Source organism: Muscardinus avellanarius (genome assembly GCF_963383645.1).
Source record: "Muscardinus avellanarius genome assembly, chromosome: 9".
Lineage (NCBI taxonomy): Eukaryota > Metazoa > Chordata > Mammalia > Rodentia > Gliridae > Muscardinus > Muscardinus avellanarius.
In genome coordinates, this window is record NC_137795.1 from 61,696,009 (window position 1) to 61,721,245 (window position 25,237).

General features: G+C 38.0%; 2 protein-coding genes across 2 annotated transcripts in view; both read left to right on the top strand.

Moving 5' to 3' along the window:
• Window positions 1-2,888: 2,888 nt before the first annotated feature.
• On the top strand, window positions 2,889-13,551 carry STEAP2 (STEAP2 metalloreductase; the record flags this gene model as incomplete). The annotated part of the gene is made up of 4 exons (XM_080701426.1): window positions 2,889-3,380; window positions 6,645-7,172; window positions 10,010-10,174; window positions 13,264-13,551. The coding sequence occupies 4 exons, from the start codon at window positions 2,889-2,891 to the stop codon at window positions 13,549-13,551; spliced, it is 1,473 nt and encodes a 490-aa protein (XP_080557552.1).
• Window positions 13,552-22,853: 9,302 nt separating this feature from the next.
• The window catches only part of CFAP69 (cilia and flagella associated protein 69), a gene marked incomplete at both ends in the record, with an annotated part of 75,275 nt that continues 72,891 nt past the window's right edge, over window positions 22,854-25,237 (top strand). The window contains one exon of the mRNA XM_080701194.1: window positions 22,854-22,967. Coding sequence (XP_080557320.1) covers window positions 22,854-22,967 — 114 coding nt within the window. The remainder of the gene's footprint in view (window positions 22,968-25,237) is intronic.

The following is a 25,237-nucleotide window of genomic DNA, read 5'->3' on the forward strand; positions in this document are numbered from 1 at the left end:
AAAAATAATCAGATAGATAATATTATTTTGTTTGGTTTTACCATGAAAACAAATTGATCATCATAATCTTTAGATTGAAATATTTTATAAGTCTTACATCTTGGGATATGCTATTATATACATCTAGAAGAACTCAGGACTAAGGTATAGGGAACTTAGATTTCTATGTATGTATGTAGTAACCCTTCTCATCCTTTAGCAAATAGACATGACTAAAGGCAGGTAAGTTGATCATTTTGCCTATAATTTCCAGGTGAAAGGAACATTATTTTCATAACTTTTGGTTCCTTTATCTGCTTCTGATTCCCAAGATACTTCCCTACTTCCCTAGTGCCTCTGATCATGAGACCTTCTTCATGGTAAAGCAGATAATGACCACCCTTCTGTCTTGAAAGATGTGAAAGGAAATATAGAACAGATTTTAAAGTAGTGTTTTCTCCTTTCCCAGGATCTAAGTCAGACATTAAGATTACTAAGTAAGGCTGAGAGGCAACAAAATGGTAAAAGAAGCAACAATAAAAAACACCCTTTCTTAAGTTCCTTACATCCATTCAACACATGTATTAGTTGCCTGTGTTCTAATCTCGGCTCCCCTACTTCTGTCTCTGTCTCTGTCTTTCTCTCTGTCTCTCATACTGGGGATGGAACCCAAGGGCATTCTACCTCCTGAGCTCCGCCCCTATTTTTTAGTCTTATTTTGAAACAGGGTATTACCCAGTTGCAAAGGGCCTCGCTAAGTAGCTGAGGCTGACCTCAAACAGCGATACTCCTTTCTCATTGTCTCAAAATGCTGAGATTACAAGTGTATACCACCATGCCTTGCTCCCTACTTTCTCTCTTAATGACCCTGGACAAATGGAGTATCTTCTGCATGTCTCAGTTTCCTCATGGGCAAAATGGGCTTGACAAAGGCACCTGCCCTACAGGGTGGTTGTGTAGATTCAGTCGATGTAAAGCACAAACCAGAGCTGAAATAGAGAGCTATATAAATTTTAAGTGATACTACTACTAGTAGTATACTTCTAAAGTTCAATTTACTGATGTATTTGGACTTACTGTATCTGACCTATTTTTAGGATAAAAAGTTGAATTGTCCTAACTCTGATAATTCCAAATTTCATTTAGTAATCCCCCCTTCCAAAAAAACCTCCATGTTTTATGAAACATTCCACCTGTGCCAGTAAAATCCATTAAATCCTCTGAAGTAATCTATATCTGTGCCAGCTTGAGAGAAATTGTGCAGCAGAGATGGAATAGAATATTGCTTTCCTTCAAACACAACAGGGACATCGATTCACAGCAATCTGATTGGTATTCTTGGACAAGTTATTACAAATATGGTCATTTAGGGTGTTATTCACTTAAATAAAAATAACAATCTTTACAGCAAGAATAACTGCATCATAGCCTTTGCAACCAATGAGTAAAAAAAGAAAAAGAGTTCATAAGTAATTTAAGACCATAAGCATATTAATATTTCTTTTTCATAGATAAGCAATTTTTCTTAATGATGCGTTAGAGAATATAGATAGTATAAAGGATAGAAGCCAATGATATTTAATTGATCTTTTATTATACTTTGGTGCATATTTTTCTTCAAGTAGTGTCATGTCAAGGGCTTCCTTTGCTTTCAGTGCTAGGAATCAAACCCAGGGCCTTATGTATGCTAGGCAAGTTCTCTACCATTGAGCTATATCACCAGTTCCAGGATTTGCTTGTTCATTGGCTGATTTATCTTGCTCTTATTCAATGATATAACTACCAGCTACTTGGGTCTAAAAGGCAGCTTATACTCTCTACCCTGCATGATTGGAGGCAGTTTTGGTTTAAAGGTTGTTTGTTTGTTTTATGGTTTTTCTGTCTTCTGCTGTCTTGTGAGCTGTCACTTGGTGTCAGGTCTATTTCTCCATTTCTAGAAGCATTTCTTATTTGCTCTCTGATCTGCTGAGAACCTGGGTAATCATGCTTGCTAGAAATGTTTTCTTGTGTTTGTCTTGGGTACTGAGTATGGAATACAGGGATATTTTAACTCTAAGCTACCCCCACAGTCCTTTTTATTTTTAGTTGTTTTGAAACACGGCCTGGCTGGGTTGCTGAGGGTCTTGCTAAATTACTGAGATTGGTTTCAAGCCTGCAGTCTTCCTGCCTCAGCCTCCCACACTACATGGTGTGGGCCACCATAACTGGCAAGAACTGTTTTTGTTTTTGTTTTTTTGGTGGTACTGGGGATGAAACCCAGGGGCTTTTCTACCTCTGGGCTATACTCCCAGACCTATTTTATATTTTATTTGGAAACAGGGTCTCACTAAGTTGCCAAGAGCCTCACTAAGTAGCTGAGGCTGGCTTTGAACGTGTGTGATCCTCCTGTCTCAGCCTCCCAAGCGCGAGGATTACAAGCATGCACCACCACGCCTGGCTAAAAACTGTGTTTTTAAAACTGTGTTCTGAGTGAACACTTCATTCTCTTTCCCGTTGTGTTCCAGTGCCTTGCTGTGCAAAGAAGGGTAGGTAGACTCAGCAGCACTGGCATCGCCTCTGTTAGAAATGCAGACGACTACTGAATTAGAGTCTAAAATTTAACAAGATCCCCCTGGTGATTTTGTGCACATTAAAACCCAAGAAGCCCCACTTTAGCAAATCGCCCGTGTTGTGGCAGTTAATTTTCCTATTTAGAGATTCTTTCTTAGCATATAAATTGTGTCTTGCTGTATTCTAGGTTACATAGCATGCCAAAATATTTTACTTCTAGAAATGCAAAACATTATTAGAATGTCTGGAAGTGTTCTAAGTTTGGTCATAGGTAACTGGTAACTGGTAACTGGTAACTGGTATATATTTTATTTCCTCTCTCCTAGGACATTCCTGGTGACCTTGGAAGAGTCCATACCATGGAATCCATCTCTATGATGGGAAGCCCCAAGAGCCTTAGTGAAACATTTTTACCCAATGGCATAAATGGCATCAAAGACGCAAGGAAAGTCACTGTGGGTGTAATTGGAAGTGGGGATTTTGCCAAATCCCTGACCATTCGGCTTATTAGATGCGGTTATCATGTGGTCATTGGAAGCAGAAATCCCAAGTTCGCATCTGAATTTTTCCCTCACGTGGTAGATGTCACCCATCATGAAGATGCTCTAACGAAAACAAATATAATATTTGTTGCTATACATCGGGAACATTACACCTCCCTATGGGACCTGAGACATCTGCTTGTGGGTAAAATCCTGATTGATGTGAGCAATAACATGAGGATAAACCAGTACCCAGAGTCCAATGCTGAGTATCTGGCTTCGTTATTCCCGGATTCCTTGATAGTCAAAGGATTTAACGTTATCTCCGCTTGGGCACTTCAGTTAGGACCTAAAGATGCCAGCCGTCAGGTATGTAATTTTAACTTTCATTTTTTACCTAACTGGTATTTTGTAGTTAAGCAGGTACGAGATGTTTAAAAACCAAAATCTGATTATTATTTTGAAAACTCTGTATAAGCACCAGAAGATTAATGTTTTGACCTTGTCAAGGGGACACTTCTATTTCCAAAATGATATGGAAGCTGAGAAAATAGCTCAGTAGTGGCCTTTTCTGTCATGACCAATTAATTAAAGGAAAGGCGAGGTTGGCTGTTGAATAATGTGGCACCATGTGTTGAGTTTTTCCTGGCTTCCTCAAAAACAGAAACGATAGCAAATAGGTCTTTTTCTTTCTTTCCTTCTCTCCTTCCCTCCTTCTTCCTTTTCCCATTTGTCCTTCCTTGCAGCTATTTGGTAACACAGTATTCCATCTGTGAATGAAATCCTATTTAATATGATCCTTAAAAACAATGTTTCGCAAGAACCTTTTTATTTTACAAAGTTTCTTCATAGGATATAAAACAGTAGGTTTGTTTTAAGCATAGATCTTAACACGTATGGGAGAGGTAGAGGTAGACTGTACTTCTTTGGTTTACTTACATACAAGTCTTGGCTAGTTCTTCATCGAGTTCAACTTGAGGATAAAGAAAATGGCAATTTTGTCATTTTCTCTGGAATGAGAGCTTCTATAAGTAAACACATAAAATTGTGTATTTTTAAAAGTCTTTAAAAGTTTTGTTTATGCATTAAAATTAAACATGATAGGCCGGGCGCGGTGGCGCACACTTGTAATCCCCGTGCTTGGGAGGCGGAGACAGGAGGGTTGCGCTGGTTCAGAGCCAGCTGCGCTGGCTTAAGAGACCCTGTTTCCAAATAAAAAAATATAAAAAATAGGTCTGGGAGTGTAGCCTGGAGGTAGAAGGGCTTCCAGGAACCCCAGTACCACCAAAAAAAAAAAAAAATTAAACATGATAATAAAATAATTTTAGTCCCTAAAGATAGGTGACTAGATGCCTTAAAAAATAAAGTATTATATCATTACATGCTGTGTATCATGGGCATGATAATCATTTCCTTTCAAATCTTTATTTTAAAGACTAGTAAAATAATATATATTTTCCTAAAGGTTATTTCTTTTTCTCTTTCGTAATGCTGGGGGTCAAACCAGCAAGGCTAGTGCTTTACCACTGAGATAAATGCCCAGCCTCTCAAAGCTATTTCTGAATCCTTTTACCCTCCCTCTGCTCATATCCACCAGAGTTTTGCAATGGACATAGACCAGTCAAATTAGAGTCAGAGCTGAGTGTGGTGGCACAATCCTGTAATCCTAGTACTTGACAGGCTGAGACAAGAATATTGCGTGTTGAAGGCCAACCTCAGCAATTTAGTGAGGCTCTCAGCAACTTAGCAAGACTGTTCTAAAATAAAAGTAGTGCTTAGAGAGTAGCTCAGAGGTAGATTGCTCCTGGGGTTCAATCCCCAGTACCACACACACACACACCACACACACACACACACACACACACACACACACACACTCCTGAATTTAATCTTTTACTGATACTTGTGATAATTTTAAATTTTAATGGGAATAATATAGAACAGTGATTAAATTCAAAATGAACTACAGGAATAGTTTAATCTGTAATTTTGAGTGCTCATAACAGTGTTCATAATCTTATTTTGAATGTTTTATTTAATACATTTAGACTTATAATATTTAATCACTTAGACTTTTTTCAGACAAATAAACAAGTTTACTTCAACATTGTCACAACTGTAATAAATTAATTTATAATGCTTTGCCTTATTTCTTAAGTATAAAAGGATCGCCATTTTAGAAGTTCATTAATATTGATATAATAGTATAAGGGGTGTGTGTGTGTGTGTGTGTGTGTGTGTGTGTGTGTGTTATACTCAGATGGAATTCAGGGGCATTTAACCTCTGATCTATACCCCTAAACCTATTTTGTTATTTTATTTTGAAACAGGGTCTCATAAGTTGAGAAAGGCTTCACTAAATTGCTGAGGCTGGCTGGGAACCTGTGATCCTCCTGTCTCAACCTCCCAAGTACTGGAATTAGAAGCGTGTGCCACCATGCCTGACTGGGATTTGTTATTCATTTGGCTAATGTTAGTAAATTTATAATCCAAAGACCTCTATGTTGTCACCATTATGTAAATAGGCTTAGCACACAAATAATTCAGTGTGGTCTCTTTCGGACCCCTTACACATCTTTAGGGATATATTAAAAAATATGTTTTTTTCTAAATATTACCGGAGACTTTATGCATTACTGGAGACTTTATACCAGTATTTTTCTGGCCCTAAGTGAGATGGCCTACCCATTTGTAATAGTAGTAATAGTTTACTCCAGCAATGAACTTGGCAGTCCACAAATATTTGTTGATTTTCAACTCTATCTCAGTATTAACAAGTTTTTGGCAGTATGAATGCCCATCCTGCACCTATAACCTTGCAACTCCTATAGTGATAATAGTCTTAAAATATGTCTGTTGCTTTTCTATTTAAATTAAGCCTTATAATACATTTTTTACTTGCTAGGAATATCACCACTACTTAAAGATGAAAAAAATTCCATATACTTTATCCGTGAAATAATACACCTAAAATTATTCATGGTTTTTTGGACATACTTGGTGAATTGGTTTCTAAATCTAAAGATATACTTTATAAATAGTACAGCATTATGACATAGGAGATTTTAGTTGAAAACATCACCATCCACGATCCGTGCCCATCCTCACTCTTACTGAATATCTCTATAAAGGGTAGTGCTTACAGTCACTCTACTAGGCAGAATCACTACAGTCCTAGAACTAAATATTTTCTAAGAAAACAGGAAGTGCCAGCCCCACCCTGTTCCCTGTGGGAGCTAAAGAGCTGGGGGTGGGGAGAATCGCCAATAGCTAAAACCACCTAGAGGGGACACCTTACCTTGCTGCTGCCGCCCTAGAAAAGGACACTTTTCTTTCCACCTGCCTCCTTCCCCTTGAAAACTCCCCTCTGAAGATTCCAGGCTGCAGCTAGATTTTCTTGCATTTTAATTTCATGTCATCATGGGTGACAAGGGCTTTTTTGTTTTTATGATGCTATTTTAAATCTATTAATACTAGGTTAATAAATTAATGAATGCTTCAGCTCCTTAACTTTAATCCCTTGTGCCACTCGAGGCTTTTACAAGAGACACATCACCAGTAAGCACAGCATGTGATCATTGCCTTTTGTATAAACAACAATAGGAATGATGAGTCTATTTGTTTTTCCTGCAGGTTTATATATGCAGCAACAATATCCAAGCTCGACAACAAGTTATTGAACTGGCCCGGCAGTTGAATTTCATTCCTGTTGACTTGGGAACATTATCATCAGCCAGAGAGATTGAAAATTTACCCCTGCGACTCTTTACTCTCTGGAGAGGCCCGGTGGTGGTAGCCATAAGCTTGGCCATATTTTTCTTTATTTATTCCTTTGTCAGAGATGTGGTGCATCCGTATGCAAAAAACCAGCAGAGTGACTTTTATAAGATTCCTATCGAAATTGTGAACAAAACCTTGCCTATAGTGGCCATTACGTTATTGTCTCTGGTATACCTAGCAGGTCTCCTGGCAGCTGCTTATCAGCTTTATTATGGTACCAAGTATAGGAGATTTCCACCGTGGCTGGAGACCTGGTTACAGTGTAGGAAGCAGCTGGGATTATTAAGCTTCTTCTTCACTGTTGTCCACGTGGCCTACAGCCTCTGCTTACCAATGAGAAGGTCAGAAAGATACTTGTTTCTCAACATGGCCTATCAGCAGGTACTGACCATGCTTTTTATTTGACTTAAGTAAGATACTTCATCAATATGAATTATAAGATGTAAGATTTAAAGTAGTGTAAAATTTTATATACCTCATAATGGAAATTTTCCGTTCACCTATGCAAAGAAGGGGAATAATTGTTCTTTAAACAGTCTGTGTGCATGAGAATTATGTAGCTAATTTAAAATCATTTATCATAAAAACGGTTTCCATCTCCTTTTTTTGCAGAAAACAAATAAAAAACTTGTTTGGGGACTTTTTTTAAGTTTATGATTGCAGTGACTTTTGTTTGTTTGTTTTTGTTGTTTGTTTGTGGTACTGAGGATTGAGTCCACAGGCATTCTACCTTGGAGCTATACCCCCAGCCCAATTTTATTTCTTTTTGGAAACAGAGTCTCACTAGGTTGATGAGAGTTTCACTACTTGCTGAGGCTGTTCTCAAATCTGCAATCCTCCTGTCTCAGTCTCCCAAGTATTAGGATTACAAGCATGCACCACCACACCTGGCTGCAGTGACTGTTTTTACCATCAAACAATAACATTGTCAATGTTGTGATAACATAGTTATTTTAATTTTTTTTTTTTTTTGCGGTACTGGGGTTCCTGGAAACCCTTCTACTTCCAGGCTACACTCCCAGACATATATATATATATATATATATATATATATATATATATATATATATAATTTTTTTTTTTTTTTAAATTTGGAAACAGGGTCTCTTAAGCCAGCAAGGCTGGCTTCGAACCTGAATGATCCTCCTGTCTCCGCCTCCCAAGAGCGGGAATTACAAGCGTGTGCCACCACGCCCGGCCTATTTTAATGTTTTATAATTACCCATGGTCCACAAAATGAGGCACATCAGTAAAAATATACAATAAAATAGAACCAGTGAAAATATAAAACCAAAATAAGATATCAAGATGAAAAAAGAGAATACACCATTGCTAGTAGTGTTTACACAACTTCTATTTTTACTTTGAGATTTCTGATACAGTACACAAGGACACACTGTTATAAGGCTTTTGTTACTAAAGAAAAATAAATAAATACTCATTCTTTCATGGAAGGGGATTGCTATTGAGGTAGAGTGTGGTTTATCTTATTAGTTCCCATTCCCCAAATATAAAATAAGGGCTTTACTAAAGCTGTTTGGTATAGAATTTATCAGTGAAAGCCAAGGACATTGCACCAAAACAAAATGTAAAAGTATTTGCACTTTATAAGAATGCAAGGTATCCTATTCCAAGTGCACAGTATCTAGTACTTATGCTTGTTTCAACAGTAAAACCTAAATTTTTAAAAATATTAATAGATTGTTGTCCTTTAATCCACACATTCTCTGAAAATACCACTTCTTTTAGCTGACGACTAAGGCTTCGTTATCTACTCATCCAGCTCCCTCACCTCCCTCCAGCTGTTGGCTCAGAGCTCACCTCAATGAAGCCTGCATTGCACAATTTTTTTTTTAAGTTCTCCCACCCGCTTCCAACCCAACCACAGTACTCACAGGTCCTCTCAAATACCCTGTTCAACATCTTTTTTCAGTAGCACTTACCATTCCCTCACCCACTTTACATTTTCCTTGTTTATTATATTTACTGTTCTCTACCTCCTTCTTTGAGAACATAAATTCATAGGAAGAGGGATCTCTTTCCTTGTTGTTTACTGATATATGTCCAACACCCAGAATTGGGCCTGGACATAGTAGCACTCAAAGAGCATATTTGTGGAACAAATGAATGAACTGGGAGGGCAGGTAGGTATAGGTGTTGGTCTCCGGGCATGCTCTTACTCTGTACTGATGTCCAGACTTCAGATGAGAAGACAGTAGGAGGAGCTCTGTGGGCTCTTTTAGAATGTTGGTATGGTTGCTTTATACCAGCATTCTTAGATGTCTAAGAATGTAGCTTCGTGTCTAAGAAGCAGCTTTTTTCCCCTCTTTTTTTAATTGCAACTTGTTAACTGAAACTGGACAAAGATAGTGTTAAGTAAGAATAAATTTTCCATAAATAGATACTTAAAACTTCAGCTGATCTTTCCACCCTTGATTTATGCTTTAATTACATTGTTTGTGAATGAACAAACATAATTCTAAAAGTAGTTGTTTCTATGCAGATTACCATAAATTTAATTACGTCTAACTTGATTATATATCAATGTAAGGGAAACATGTTTGGGAAAATACTCCATATAAATGAGCTATTTGGAGTTTGGAAAGTATATTAGTAAAATAGTCTCATTGAATAAATATTTCAGCCCCATGGAACTATATCCTTAGGAAATCCCAGTTTCCTAGGAAAAAGAATGTAAGAGGAGAGATCAACACAGATATGTTATACATGTGGGTGGAAATACAGAGTAGTTTAGAAGTTCCCTGCTTGGATTCTATGTTAAACTAAGGCCAGCGTGTTTCCAAAATATTCTACTAACTTTAAACTAACTTGTGAGAACTTCAGAACTAATCCTAACTGCCAGTACTTCTTTTCTGTTGCCTGGGAACCAACCACTCAGCATTTCCTGGTCTTGGAGTCCTGAGCCCCAGTAACAGTGATGCACAAGACGATGGCATAGGTTTGCCCTCCTCCCCTCTCCTAGCACAAATGCAAGGAAGGAGAGAATCTTAGAATTGTTTTTGTTTAACATCTCCTTCCCTTTTCCTTGTTACTGGAATGATATCAAACAGTAATAGGTGCTCTACTGTAAAGGTTTGTTAAATACAACTTAAATATGTCTATATATGACCCTATTCTTTTTATGCCAAGAGTGAACTATGTACTGAATCAGTTAATGTTGTACCAAATAAAAGGAATTCACACTGTTTTCTTGTTAGGTTCATGCAAATATTGAAAACTCTTGGAATGAGGAAGAGGTCTGGAGAATTGAAATGTATATCTCCTTTGGCATAATGAGCCTCGGCTTACTTTCCCTCCTTGCGGTCACCTCCATCCCTTCAGTGAGCAATGCTTTAAATTGGAGGGAATTCAGCTTTATTCAGGTAGGTGAGGTTTCATTTGGTGAGGGACTGGACAGCATATAATTTCATTGAGTAAAATTGAATTTCACCTATGTACCTTATAAAAAAGAGTGCCTTTGGGTCCATATTTACGCATCTAGCTCAGAAAACACACATATTGCTGGAGGCCAGCTTAGGACCATTCAGGGTTAGTAAATGAAAGACGGGTACTAGAATTCTGATAGCACTATCCACCACGTTAAGGATAAAGGTTATTTTAACAAGAAAGAAAGAAAGTAAAGTGGAGAAGGAGTGAACTGGGGTCAAATTTAGTGCTGGAAGTCAATTTATTATTAGCCAAATGAATGAAAAATTATTTTATATTTTGAGTCATCATGATCTTTCCAGAAAAAAAAAATCTTATTAGTTTGAATTTAAATGAGGAGAAGAAAAGTCTTAATATTTTATTTTATTTTTTGGTGGTACTGGGGTTCCTGGAAGGCCTTCTACCTCCGGGCTACACTCCCAGACCTATTTTTATACTTTTTATTTGGAAACAGGGTCTCTTAAACCAGCACAGCTGGCTTCGAACCCGTGTGATCCTCCTGTCTCCGCCTCCCTAGCGCGGGGATTACAAGCGTGCGCCACCACGCCTGGCGAAAGTCTGAATATTTTAAAGAAATGTGTGAATATACAAATGCACACACACACACACACTGTTGTGTGTCTGATGAGGATTATGACAAGCAATGAGCCTTGTGCATCTTCTTAAGATTATGCATTTAATATATCAGTTGTAGCCCGGCGCTTGAAAGGCAGAGAAAGGAGGATCGCTCAGGTTTGAAGCTAGCCTCTCTGGCTTAAGAGACCCTGTTTCCAAATAAAAATATAAAAATAGGTCTGGGAGTGTAGCCCGGAGGTAGAAGGGTTTCCAGGAACCCCAGTATCATACACACACACACACACACACACACACACACACACAAATATATATATTGTCAGTTTCTGTAAAGGGATTTCAAAACATCATTATGCTATGTAAGAAGTTAAATATTTACCCTCTCCAGTAATATTTACATTAAGTTTGCATATTTTTAAAACATGTACCTCAAATTTAAAATATTCATATATGATCACAAAATTTGTATTTGTTGTGATCGAATAGTTTATAGACCAATATGTGGATTACTGGTATCATTTAGTGGTACAAGTGTTTTTGTTACTCTGCATATTTTGAGCTTTTTTTTTTTAAAAAAAAAACATGTAAAAATCTTATTCAAATTAAGGACATAAACCTTGTCTAAATTAATATTTTTGTGTGTGTGGTACTGAGGACAGAACCTAGGGGCATTCTACTTCCAAGCTACACCCCAGCCCTACTTTTTATTCTTTACTTTGAAACAGGGTCTCACTGAACTGCAAAGGGCCTCACTAAGTAGCTGAGGCTGTCCGCAAACCACAATCCTTCTGTCTTAGCTTCCCAAATGCTAGGATTACAAGCTTGCACTACCACACATGGCTGGACTGCTAGTTTTTAAAAGAACTATTTGACCATTAAACTGCATGCATGAATAGCTCAATAAAACTGCAACCAAACTAAATGAGTAAATAAAGTGGAGGGGGCTGGAGATAGAGCTCAGTAGTAGAGCACTTGCCTAGTATGCAGGGAGCCCTGAGTTCAATCCCCAATGCCACAAAAAAATAGTTTATTAAATGCTGGGATCAGAAGCATGTGTCACCATGCCTGGCCAAGTCTTAATTTTTTTCTTTTTGAAGAAAAGAGAATGTGAATGCTTTTCCCAACTGCTAATCACACCTGAAAAGAATTAGAAGTTTCTCTGATAAAAGTTTGCCTCTCCCTGCCAGACAGGTGCATATTATCATTTTGAATTTAGACGAGTAACTGCAAACATTTTGGCTGCTAGTCAATTAAAATGTTCCTAGTGAAGTCAGATGTTGTCATTATACTGTTTAATATTACTTTTATGCAACACAGACCATTAATCAGGCAGTACTAAACTTAATAATTTAGGATTCTGAAGAGTGCTGACCTTTTAAAATTTAACCTGTAAACTGCCTAAATGAAGTGTTTCTAATAATTGCGTTAATTGTGACCAGTAAAGTCACATATTTGTATTTCTATTTATATTGCATACTAATACTGTAAGAATTTTTATATTTTTCTATTAACTAATATGTTTATGGGTATTATATATGTATGTTCATGCATATATTCCAGCATTTAATGTTATAATATATGTGTTCATATATATATATATCTATAGGTACACACTTATTCTATATACAACTTGTAGGAATGTGAATAACCTTTATTAAGAAGAGTTTAGCAGTGTATATTACTCTCCTAAAGAAAATCTAGATGTTTTGAACAATAATCATATTAAGAGAAATCAGTCCTAAGGAAATAAACCTAAACATAGACAAGGGCCTTAAAGTAACATTATTTATAGTTGAAGAAAGAAAGTTAGAGTAAATAAGCAACAAAAAGGAATGATTAAATAAACTATGTACATCATCCAATAAAATATTATACAATATTAATGTCTTATTTTCATTTTTAATTGCATGAAATCATTCTTGATATAAAGAAATTAAATGGACTTCAGAAGTAATTTATGCAATATGTCTCCACTTGTATAAAATAAGGTTTGCATGTAAAGAATAAGAAAACACATATGAATATATTAAATATATGAAAATTGCAAAAGATATTTAATTAAGTAGAGGGCAATGAGTAGGTCAAGAACTTAAGACCGTAGTTTTATTAAAATATAAACATGGGCCAGGCATGGTGGCTTATGCTTGTAAACGCCACGCTTGGGAGGCTGAGACAGGAGGATGACACAGGTTCAAAGCCAGCCTCAGCTACTGAATGAGGCTCTTAACAACTTAGTGAGACCCTTTTTCCAAATAAAATATAAAATAGGTTTGGGAGTACAGCCCGGAGGTAGAAAGCCCCTGGGTTCCACCCCCAGTACCACACACACACACACACACAAAAAAAAATAATAATAATAAAAAATATAAACATGGTATCTTTGGATAGGTCAGTTTATGAGTTTGAGTAATTTATTTCGTATCGTTTCTTTTTCTTCTTCCTCTGCCTCAAGTCTACACTTGGATATGTTGCGCTGCTCATAAGTACTTTCCATGTTTTAATTTATGGATGGAAACGAGCTTTTGAAGAAGAGTACTACAGGTTTTATACACCACCAAACTTTGTTCTTGCTCTTGTTTTGCCCTCAATTGTAATTCTGGGTAAGACCATTTTACTTATTCCCTGTATAAGCCGAAAGCTAAAACGAATTAAAAAGGGCTGGGAAAAGAGCCAATTTCTAGAAGAAGGCATTGGAGGAACAATTCCTCATCTTTCTCCGGAGAGAGTCACAGTAATGTGATGATGGATGGTGCTCACGGATGCCATCTAGGCTCTGCTTGTCCCCTGGTTATTATGACTTCCTCTGTGCTCAGTTGTAAGTGTGCTGTCAGATCACTACAGTTTGAAACACACTAATAGAGACTTCAAGTAAACCAGTGATAGGATTTTCTTCAAATTAGTTTTCACAAATGTCTTATTTTTGCCACTATGAATTTTTGTAGTCAACATATTGTTGCAATTTAGGTGTGTTCTGTTATGTTTTGCACAACCTCTAACACCATTGTTATTATAACTGTATTTCATAGTCAGGCAAAAATGTTTATAGTTATAATGTTAAAACCATTTGGAAACCAACAGAGTCTGAATTTTTTACTATAAATCAGTGGATAGTTTTTTTTTCCCTAAAGCTTGAGTAAGGTTTCAATTCTTATCCAAATTAAAAAATAGAAATATGTAATAATACACTATTAAGCAAGGGCAATTATAAAGCCGGGTGTGGTGGCACACTCTTGGCAGGCTAAGACAGAAGGACCACAGGCTTGAGGCCAGCTTTAGCTATTTAGTGAGGCCCTCTGCAACTTAGTGAGACCCTGTTTCCAAATAAAGGATAAAATATAGGGCTGGGGATGTAACTTGGAGGTAGGATGCCCTTGGTTCAATCCCAGTACCACACATAAAAAAAGAAAAGAAAAGGCAATTACATTAGCATATAGGTAAGTAATTAATTGTATGAAATAGTGTGTTTATGTGAACAAACACAAATTAAAAAGACAAGCCTGAAATTATATTAAAAAAGAATTGGAGACATGAAATACATACCAATAATACACAACTCATGATTTTATCATATCATAGAGCAGTTTCATTTTCATATTAGTATGTTGATCAGGGAAAGGACTCAGTAAGACTTGTCCTCCTAAACTGATACCTCTAATATGGTACCAATCTCGGGAACTGTCTTACTATTCTTAGAGCAAAACTCAAGTAGTTATCTGCCAGCTGATCTTGTTGTTGCACCTTAGCCGGTCACCACCATATGCTATGGGATGTTACTAATAATGGGGGATTCTGATGTGCCGGCCATAGTTTTAGGCACTTTACCCTAAATGTACTGTCCTATTTAATACTAAACCCCATGAGAGAGGAGCTAATTATTTTCATTTTGCATAAAAGGAACTGAAGGATGGAAAAGTGTTTGCCTGATGTCACTGAGTGAGCACTTGAGTCCAGCAGACATATTCTAGAAGCCATAATTTTAACCCCAAGACTATACAGCCCTTTTCCACCCCCATGCATTAGGCTCATGATACCCGTCTAAGATTGCTTCCTCTTTTGTATAAAGGCACTGGCTTTTCTTTAGAGTAGGTTGTGTGCATCAAAAGCTATATGAAAATATCCCAATTGTAAATTTACTGCTGCTTTTGGAGCCATCCATAGTTGCTTCTCCTGGTCTGGCCTGGAACAGGATCCTGGAGACCAGTGCAGTCCATACATTCCCCCCTTGGGCAAAGGACTCAAGCAGAGAAAGAAACAGAGTAGTGTTAATGAAGTGCTGAGATCCTGCAGGTCTTAAAAAAAAAAAAAGAAGATCCCTGTAAATCTGGACCTCTTCTCTTCCTGAGAAACCTTCCTGCCTGCACAACCATTCATTAAGGAGTAATTTATAAGCAAGAAGGATATTAAGATAAGTGGTTAATTATAAATCTACTCTAGAGACATATAATCATAGATTATTCATAAAATTGCTCAGTGCTGACACTCCACATGGAAATTGCATTTTGTTCAAACTTTAGAATGTTCTACATTTCCCCCCATTTTTCTCTGTCCTTATTAAAATAGAAAGTTGCACACAAGATGAAATTACATATGTTCCTCTTCCTGAAATTATATTATTGCTAAATTTACCCAATGACTTGAATCCAGCTGACAAAAATAAAAAGACTTTTATTTTGTTATTTTGTGGAGTCTACTTTTCCTATCAATAGCTTCTTTTCGACCCCTTCATTGTCAGTCTGGGAAACCATTTCTGGTTCCCTTCTTGGTGAATCTTAATATCTTGTGCTTTCTAATGAGAAAGTACAAGATTTAACATTTTCTTCATATTAACCACATTTCTCCCCTCTTGAGAATCACTTGTTAGTTCTTAATAGGAATTGAGTTGGGTGATGACATTTAAGAATAAATACCTAACCCTGCTATTATCATGGACTGTGAAAACATGTATTTTTAAAGCTTTCCTTGTTCCTTGCATTTTTACTCTCTTAAGACCATGCTTTATCCATTTAACTTGAAAATACAATGATATATTTCCAAAATCTAGATGACTAATTAAAGTATATTGCTGTGGTTGTATATATATACATATATATATATATATATATATATATATATATATACACACACACACACACATATATATATACATATATATATATATATATACATCAGTAAAATTACCACTATTACAGATAATTTGGACCTTTGAAAACATAAAAAATGTTTATGAAAACACATAAAAGCTGGCAAATGTTATTAAAATGGCAATATTTCCTTTCTAGTGCTACAAAATAGAAACATTTTGAAATTTTAGAATAAGTATTTTTATAATCCTAAATCTTTAAAAGCCTTTCTAAAGGTACAAATCTATTTACTTTTAATTGCTTTATTTTACTAATGATTATTTTTATTTTTGTTACTATTCACAATTGTTGTTAATTTTTTGAGTCATGTTTCTGGCCTGAGAAGTAGGGCTAAATTTTGCTATTGCCAGATGTGAGAAAGTGGTGGTGGACACTTTAGAAGAGTGGAGATTTGTTTCCTGGTTTGTTTAGAGAAGTGCCCCTGAGAGAATGATAAGAATGTAGAAAACATCCCCAGTCTTAATCCTATGCAATGAAAGTCACTTAATTTTTTCCTGTGAGGAAAATAACCATGAGCTGTATCATGCTACTTAGCTTTTGTGTACAGATTTCATATATCTCCTTTATTCAGAATATTTAATATTGCATTTAGATATAAATATATTCATGCTAACATTTATTTTTCAAAGCACATGAAATTTAGCCCAGATTACCTACACGTGAGATTTTTATTTACATTTAAAATATTTAGAAATATGAATAAATTATATTTATAGATATTTATCAGAGAATTATTTTGTGCTACATTTAGGATGGACAATGAGCTTTAGTGTTAAACTATTTAATTACTTTCTTCTAAATCTGCATAACGTTGAGTTGACTTAAGAATTTTACTTTCAAAATTAATTTGATGTTAATAACTTAAGGTATATTCTTACCTAACATTATAGTCAAATTATAAAACTTATTTGTGTGAAAGGGCTTCAAGAATGTATCACATCCAATTTTTGTATTATTTACCTCTTATATAGTATAAAACCTTTTTAATTGCCTTTTGCCATTAAACCATTTCATAATAAACTCTGTGCAGAAACTTATTTCCCCAGAAGTTTATTTATGAAGCTTAAGATTTTATAGGTGGTAGTATTTAAATAAGTACCACAAATGTAATTCATAAATATGTTTTAGAAATACTGCAAACACTAAGCTGTGTCAGTCTGTAAAATCCCCATTTTGAAATAAGTATTTAAACAGACTATAATGTTGTGTTGAAATTATTTTGTAAGTTTGTGACTTAAAGCAGTGCTGCTCATATTATAACACACCTAAGTCTAGTGTTAAGGTTTTTATTTGTGATGTGATGTGTTTCATGAAAACGAGATGTTCAACTCTCCATTGTACATAGTAAAACAGATTCTGGCATATATTCAGTATATTGTAATTAACTCTAAATGAAACTGTAGTCATTTTTGTGGAAACACAATTTGTTATTGCCCTTAAAGAGTGAATTTTACAGGAATAAACAAGTTCTTCAGCTTTTTGTAGTGTGGGAAAATAATAAAGTGCTTAATTTTCAGAGATTCTGTCCATATGATACTAAAAAATGGTTATTTTCAACCTCGTATATATACAGTTTTTCCCTGAATTTTAAATTCACTGAATTTTCATTGCACATTCAGCCATAACTAAGGCAAATGGTACGGATTCTCCCAGTACCTACATGGGCTAAATTAACTCACAAAAGTACGATTTCCGAATCGCCAACTCCAAGGAAGTATTCTCTGAGAGCTTTTCTTTAAAAGTCATTGGGTGATATGTGCATGTATGCCTCCACCATCTTGTACCCCATTAAGATGTATGACTACAATGCACCAATAAAAATTTTTAAAAATTCAAAAAGAGAAAGTCTTTCATAGCTTCGCACATGTCCAGCATGAACAGAGACTAGAAATTGTCTACCCATGTCTTTTTACCAGGCTTTTATTACAGCTGGTGCCCATCGTGGTCCTCAACCACCCTAGCAGCTAGCTTTTTATGTGACTGAGTGCTGACCAGTGAGATGAAGTCCTCTCCATTGAAAGTAGCAAATGTTCTTTACCATCCCTCCCTCTTTCTGCTGGGGTTGTGACTACAACAGGAGCCTGGGTGCTGTCCCTAGCAGGTCAAGGCTACACTCAAAGGAAGACATTAGAGATTACTAGACCAACTATGACAACTTCACTTTCACGGCTTTTTCCTGCATTTAAGCCATTATAAATTTGGGATCTTTGTTACATGAAGTCAAAAGGAATCCTTTCTGGCCTTCAGTCGTTTGTCATGATGCTGTTTAATACTTGTTGAGTAAGGTATACCGCAATAATTCTTACTTTAAAAGCCTTGAAAGGATAATTTTTTGATTCATATTGCAATTGATTTTCTGTTGTTAACTAATTATACTCATTTTTTTTGGCCTTGATTTTCATGAAGTGTTTTGTATGTGCTTGGAAAATACTGTTTTCTTTGTAACTGCACAATTCACATTTGCTAAAATTCTGTAAACTCCAGGATATTGTTATCAAATTACATGCCATGTTTTTATATCATTCTTATAGATCTGCCTTATAAACATTTAAATAAAAAGTACTATTTAGTGTTTTAATCTCTTTTTTGAAATATTATATATGAATGGATTTTTATCTTAATAATAATTTCAGTATTTGATGGAGGCTATCTAATACTTTTCTGTTCTTTTTAGGAACATCTAGAGAGCAATCCATGTGATAGTTTTGTGTTTTTAGAAAAACTTCCATACTTAATGAGGTGGTATTCTTTCTTTTCATGCTTTTATTGGTATGCTGTAATTGTATATCATAGTGAGATTCAGAGTGATACAAATGTACACACATATCACTTGGTGTGTTTCTCTTCACACCCCGCTCCCCTTCCTCTCTCCTCACCCCCATGCATGTTAGTGAGATTGGCAATGATTCCTTCTTCTAGGAACATAACATTATTTAAACTGTTTTCTTCCTCAGTCCTCCTTTTCTCCCTGCCCACCTCATTCCCTGGTCCCCTTCCACTATTCTACTGGTCTTTCTTCTCATTTGTTTAAAGTCCCTTCTGTTTCCTATTTTCTCTCTAGCTTCTACATATTGGGGGAGTGACAACCCTTTACTTTCTGAGACTGGCTGATCTCGCTGTATTCTTTGTTCCATACATTTTTTTTTTCAATTGGCATTATTTTGTTCTTGTTCATGGCTGAGTAAAATTCTGTTGTGTGGACTTTTTGCATTTTCCCCAAAGAATTAAAGTTAAATTACTATTGTGATAAAATTCACAATGGCAAAACGACGAGACCAACCTAGGTGTCCATCAACAGATAAAAAGATAAAAAATGTGGGAATATTCTTGAAATTATTTCATTGAACACCTCAGGGGAGTACTTGGGACTGAACGAGGCGCAGTCTACTTTCAAGCTACATCTCCAACTCTTTTAAAATGTGAAACAGGGCCTAGCTAAGTTGTCGGTCTTGCTAAGTTGCTGAGGCTGGCCTAGAACCTACTAAATCTGGCAAATCTACTTGAGGAGTGACTTGGCCCAAAGAGAAGTAGCACAAGATGAGCCTTCCTTTCTGCCAGATAGGCCATTCCAAGGTACGATCCATAAGACCTTCATGAACATATCCTAAAAGACCTGCCAAATAATTGCACTTGTTCCTAAGCTATGAGTATATCTGTAGCACCTATATACCTGTGCTCTTCTCTACTACCTCACTTCTATTTTCTTCTTCCCAGAGACGGCATTCCCCAATAAAGTCAGCACATGAGTAGAGCTTGTATGTTTATGGCAGGCTCAGGGAACCTAGACTAGCACAGGTGGATTCTTTACAGAATGAATATATAGGTCTGTGCACAGTTATCGCGTCCCTAAGGCTCTGACCAGCAGAGCCTAGGGAAGAAACAAACGAATGCCGACTCTGTTGATGAAGCTACTTCCTCTTTTAATGCTCCTTCTCAATAATAATAATGCTGCTGCTGCTGCCGCCAATGCGCACAGCAGGCAAATATATATCAGTCTCATAACCCCTCCCTCATCACTCCAACCCCAAGCTTCCCACAGCTAGGGCATGCGCATTTCTAACCCTCTCATAGGCGGGCTGGTGGTAGCACGAGGCGCTGCGTCACTGATCATCCATAGGGCGCCTGATAGGGCACACTGCGCAGGCTCAGGGCACTGCCAGCCTCGTGAGCCTCGTGACTTGGCTGCAAGCCTAAGCGCCATCTTGAGTCCACGCTGGCAACAAGCCTGGGTGCCATCTCGGTCCAGCCGAGTGGGCCCCAACACACAGTTGGTGACACAGAATATCCATTGCTCATTAGGCAAGTGTTTTTAGTTGGGCCCAGTAAAGAACATCTGACTCTCCAGGGTAGTTGAAGTTTAAGGACCCTAATCAGTTTTAGCTTGTTGCTGTAACACAGAAGTCAGCTGATGTCTCCTAGACAAACTCTGTTTTAAGTGGAAATCTTCCCATGATCTCTCCTGTTAATCTTTATTTACCTTGAGATGCCAGGATGATCACCCACAGATAAGCAACATCTGGTTGTCAGCCAGATGTTAAACATCTTTGTTTAAACTGCCAGTCTTACAGGATTCTACTGTATGGTTTCAATCTCTTTTTCAATGGTATACTTTGGACTGTTGAACACCCAGCAATTTAACATGTGAACAATGACACACTCTTTGCTCTTTTCCTGAGTGATAGAAACCTCATACTTACTGGACTGGCCTCTAGGTACAAGACCTTGAGGGCATCTCTAAACATTCCAATGAAGATGAAGAACAAAAAGCTGGGCACTGAGACAGGAGGATGGAAGGTTTGTGGCCAGTCTTAGCAATTTAGGCCCTTCACAATTTAGTGAGACCCTGTTACAAAATAAAATATAAAACAGGGCTGGGGGTGTAGCCTAGGTAGAATGCCCATGGGTTCAATCCCTAGTACTACAAAAACAAAAACAATGTGGAGGCCTAGGCAAGGGAGTTTGAAAATAACAAGTGTAAGCCAAGCATGGTGGCATACACCAGTTAACCCCATACATGGGAGGCTGAGACTGGAGAATTGCCAGTTCAAGGTCAGCCTTTGCAATTTAGAGAGACCTTCGGCAATTTAGTGATTTCCTGTTTCAAAATAAAAATATAAAGAGTCAGATGTAGTGGCTCATGCTCGTAATCCCAGCATTTGGGAGGCTGAGACTGGAGGATCGCAGTTTGCAGACAGCCTCAGCTACTTAGTGAGGCCCTCTGCAACTCAGTGAGACCTTGTCTCAAAATAAAGAATAAAAAATAGGGCAGGAGGTGTAGCTCGGAGGTCAAATGCCCCTGGGTTCCATCTCCAGACCTGCAAATAAATAAATAAATTAAAATAAATTAAAATATAAAAAAGTCTAGGGCTGTAGTTTGGAAGTAGAATAATACCCATCGGTTCAGTCTCTAGTACTCTCCCCCCCCCCCAAAAAAAAGGGGAAGAGTCGTCAACAATTTGAAATACGAAGTCTGCTTACAGACTTCAACAAGTGTTGGTGATCTCAGAGCAGTTCCAAGGACTGAAAGAAAGTAGAGGGGTAGATTGTGGGTATAGGGACTGGAAGTTCTCAGTACTCCTTCAAAGAACCCTGTTTTCTTTGGGTGTGATTCACATCATGTGCTTTCAGGTCCAACCTAGTATTTTCATTTAATTTTGGGGTCAGAAATAGCATCCAGTGTTTGAGCTGGAACCTTACTTAGAAAACATTGATCGACTTGTTCATTCTAAACATGAGGAGATCCCCAGAGAAATGAAGTGGCATTTATTTTCATTGAGTTTGTTGTGGGTACATTCTATGGAAGATTTTTTTTAAAAAAGATTAAATCTTGAAGACATTCTGGAAATTAAAAGAATGGATTAATCTGGGCGTGATGGGTAAAGCGCACTTGTAATCCCAGTACTTGGGAAGCTGAGACAAGAGAATCGTAGCCAGCCTCAGCAACTTCACTAGGCTCCCTGCAACTTAGTGAGACCTTGTTTCAAAATAAAAAATAAAATAGGGCTAGAATATAGCTCATAGAATGCCCCTGGGTTCAATCCCCAGTAAAACACACACACACACACACACACACACACACACACACACACACACACAGAGTCCAAAGTTGTTTTTTTTTTTTTAAGTTTTCAAAGCCTTTGTATTTGAGATTATACTGATGATTATCATGAGAAGGTTCCCCTTCAGTCTCACCCTTCAGGCTCCAATAGATAACAGTAGTAAAGATAATGATAATCTTGAGTATACTGGCTGTTTATTGCCTCAACTCCACAAAACAATTCTATTTTACAGATGAAAACGGTGGGGACTACAAAGGGTTAACTTACTCTAGAGTCAGTAAGAAATGTAGGTGAGACTGGTTGCATTTTATGGGGTAAGGAAAACCTTCTGTTTTCAACATCATCCATCCATCCTATTACTCGTAATGCATCTGGTTCCCAGCTCCCACCCCTCCACCCACACGCGCTTGTTTCAAGCCAGGCTCAGCGCGACTGACACGCTGGGCGCTGGGTGCCACTTCCCGCACCTGTCACACACCCCATCCTACCCCAGCACTGAGGCACCGATTAGGCTTTGGAGTAGTTTGGGTCTCCGGCTCTCCGTAGAAGCCACGCCTCCGCCCTCTGGCACCGCCCTGACCCCGCCCCTAGCAACGCGTGGCTTGTCTTAACAACCGGCGAGTTAAGGAGCTCCTAGCTCTCCGGTGGGCGACCGCGGCGCTATGCCCGGTGTAGCGCCGCGACCCAGGCCACGGCCGGCCTCCGGGGGCCTTGGGTGACGACCGCAGTTCTCAGGCTGCCTCCTCAAAGCCGTACCGGGGCCCCTTTGGGCTCCGCAGCTGCGGCCGGAGCGTGGGACCGGAGGACCCTCAGCCCCTAGACCTAGAGCGCCGCTCTCAGCCATGCTCACAGCGGAGGCTGCGGCGACCGCCCAGGACCCCGGAGGCAAGAACAAGTCCAGCAGTCCTCGCCAGATCCCGGTGATTGGGGTAGTGGCTGAAGATGAGGAGTCGCAGGTATGAGCAGGTCTGGAGGTGGAGAGGAGGGACGGGGCCCCGGGACTGCAAGCGCAGAAAAGAAGACCCTGGGGGAGAGAGGGAGAGCCCGAGGGACTGAGGTTCCAGCCTCAGGGGAGCCGGTGGCTGTCGTCAACCCACCTTGTCTGGGGACTTCTGCCGTCTTGTTCTTCTGGAGCATCCCAATAAACAGGGGAGGTTTTGCTGCTCTTTGAAAAAATGTGGCCACTAAGTACCTAAGAGGAAATGGACCATTCTTAAGATTGGACTTCAGAGGTAATACTTACACTGGGGATTTATCTGTAGATCCCTGTTATCAAGTGATATTCTTGATATAAATTATCTTATGCTTAATTTTGCTGCTACGAAAACCTGCACTCGGTGGGGAGGAAAATGCTGTTGAAATTAGAAACGAAGCGTTATTTTTATAAGAAATTAGAATGCGGTTGTTATAGGGTGGGTTGGATAGAATTTAGGGAGCAAATTGATTTTTTTGTTGTTGTTTATACTTTTATTGGTGCGTTGTAATTAGAAATACAATGAGGTATACAGTGATAGGAATATACTTGCACACAACATTTGGGTGTGTTTTTCTCCAGACCCCACCTCGCGCAGTTCTCTTCCTTGTACATGTCATAGAGATTGGAATTTCATATATGAAAATATATGAACATAGCATTATTTTTTTTTTGCGGGTCTGGGAATGGAACCCAGGGGTATTTGACCTCCGAGCTACACCCCCTGCCCTATTTTTTTATTCTTTATTTTGAAACCGGGTCTCACTGAGTTGCGAAGGACCTCACTAAGTAGCTGAGGCTGTCCGCGAACCGCGATCCTCCAGGTCTCAGCCTCCCGAATGCTGGGATTACAAGCGTGTGCCACCACGCCCGGCCTTAAGCTCTTCATATATTCTAGATATTAGTTCTCTATTAGAAGAGTAGCTGACAAAAAAAATGTCGCATTCAGGAGACTCTCTTTAAACTCTTGATGATTTCCTTTGCTTCACAAAATTTTAATTTAATGTCATACATACCATTTATTAATTCTCATTTTAATTTCCTGAACTTTGGGGATCTTCTTGAGGAAGTTTCTACCAGTGTCTCTATGTTGGAGTGTTTATATGTCCTCTTCTAGTAATTGCAAAGTTTCTGATCTAATTTCTAGATCTTTGATTAATCTTGAGTTGACAGCTTATACAGGCTGTCAACTCAAGATTAATCAAGCTTATACAGGCTGAGATGTTGGGGTTTAATTCTTCTACAAATGGGTAACCAGTTGAAAGAACTTCTTTTAGTGTGCTTGTATTTGGTTTGGGGTTTGTTCTTGTTGTGAATACAAAATTAATTCTCTCAAATCGCATTGAGAAATTTCTCTTTGGATCCCTGCTTAGGTCTACACTTATAGCTGGAGTGTTTAGAAACCCCATGTTTTGTGTTTCATACTTAGATTCCATTATACCCCCTCCCACAGAAAAACCGTGGTTGTGGAGAAAACCATGAATCCAAGGGAGGAGTCCATCCCTACCTCACTCTAGTAGCGTGGGGCCACTATGGGAATTCCTGTTGTGGCTTCACAAGTCTCAGGCTACGTCAGGAACCCTGTCTCCTGAGTTCACATCCTACAGCCTTGGAGGGTTTCTTGGGGGTGGCTAGTTGACTGGGGACCTCTTCTGTGGGAATAGGGTTGAGCTCTCTGAGGACAGTCAGACATTTACACAGTAGCCTGCAGAGCAACAACACTTTTGTGTGAGGAGATGTCAGGGGAATTTTACTAATGGGTTTAATGGAAGTATTCCAATCCAGGTGTGGAGAAGAACTTTGATCAAGGAAAGCTCTCCACTCCCAAGGCTGCAAGGAAGCTCAACACTACTGCTATACTCCTAGGTTCCAAGAAAAACCAAGAAGCAGGTGAATTGTTAACTGTTAATTCTCATTCTTCCTTTATTTGGTGTAAGAAAAATTGGGCAAGGTTATAGGATGCAGGCAAGCATAGGTTAAAAAAAGAATGGATACTCTTAACAGGCCATTGCCGGAGTACTCCGTAACACACAAAGTACAACAATAACAACAACAACAACAACAAAAGTATACCTGTGTAATTTTTCCTTTTCTTTTTCCTTTGTTTTTTTTTTTCTTCTTTTCTTTCATTACTACAATCTACTTCCATGGCCTAGGGTTCCTTTTCAAGAAGAAATCACTCTGCATCAATTCATCTTCCTGCCTCTACTTCTAGGAATATTAATATTTTTAAAATAATGAGTAAAAGAGTTG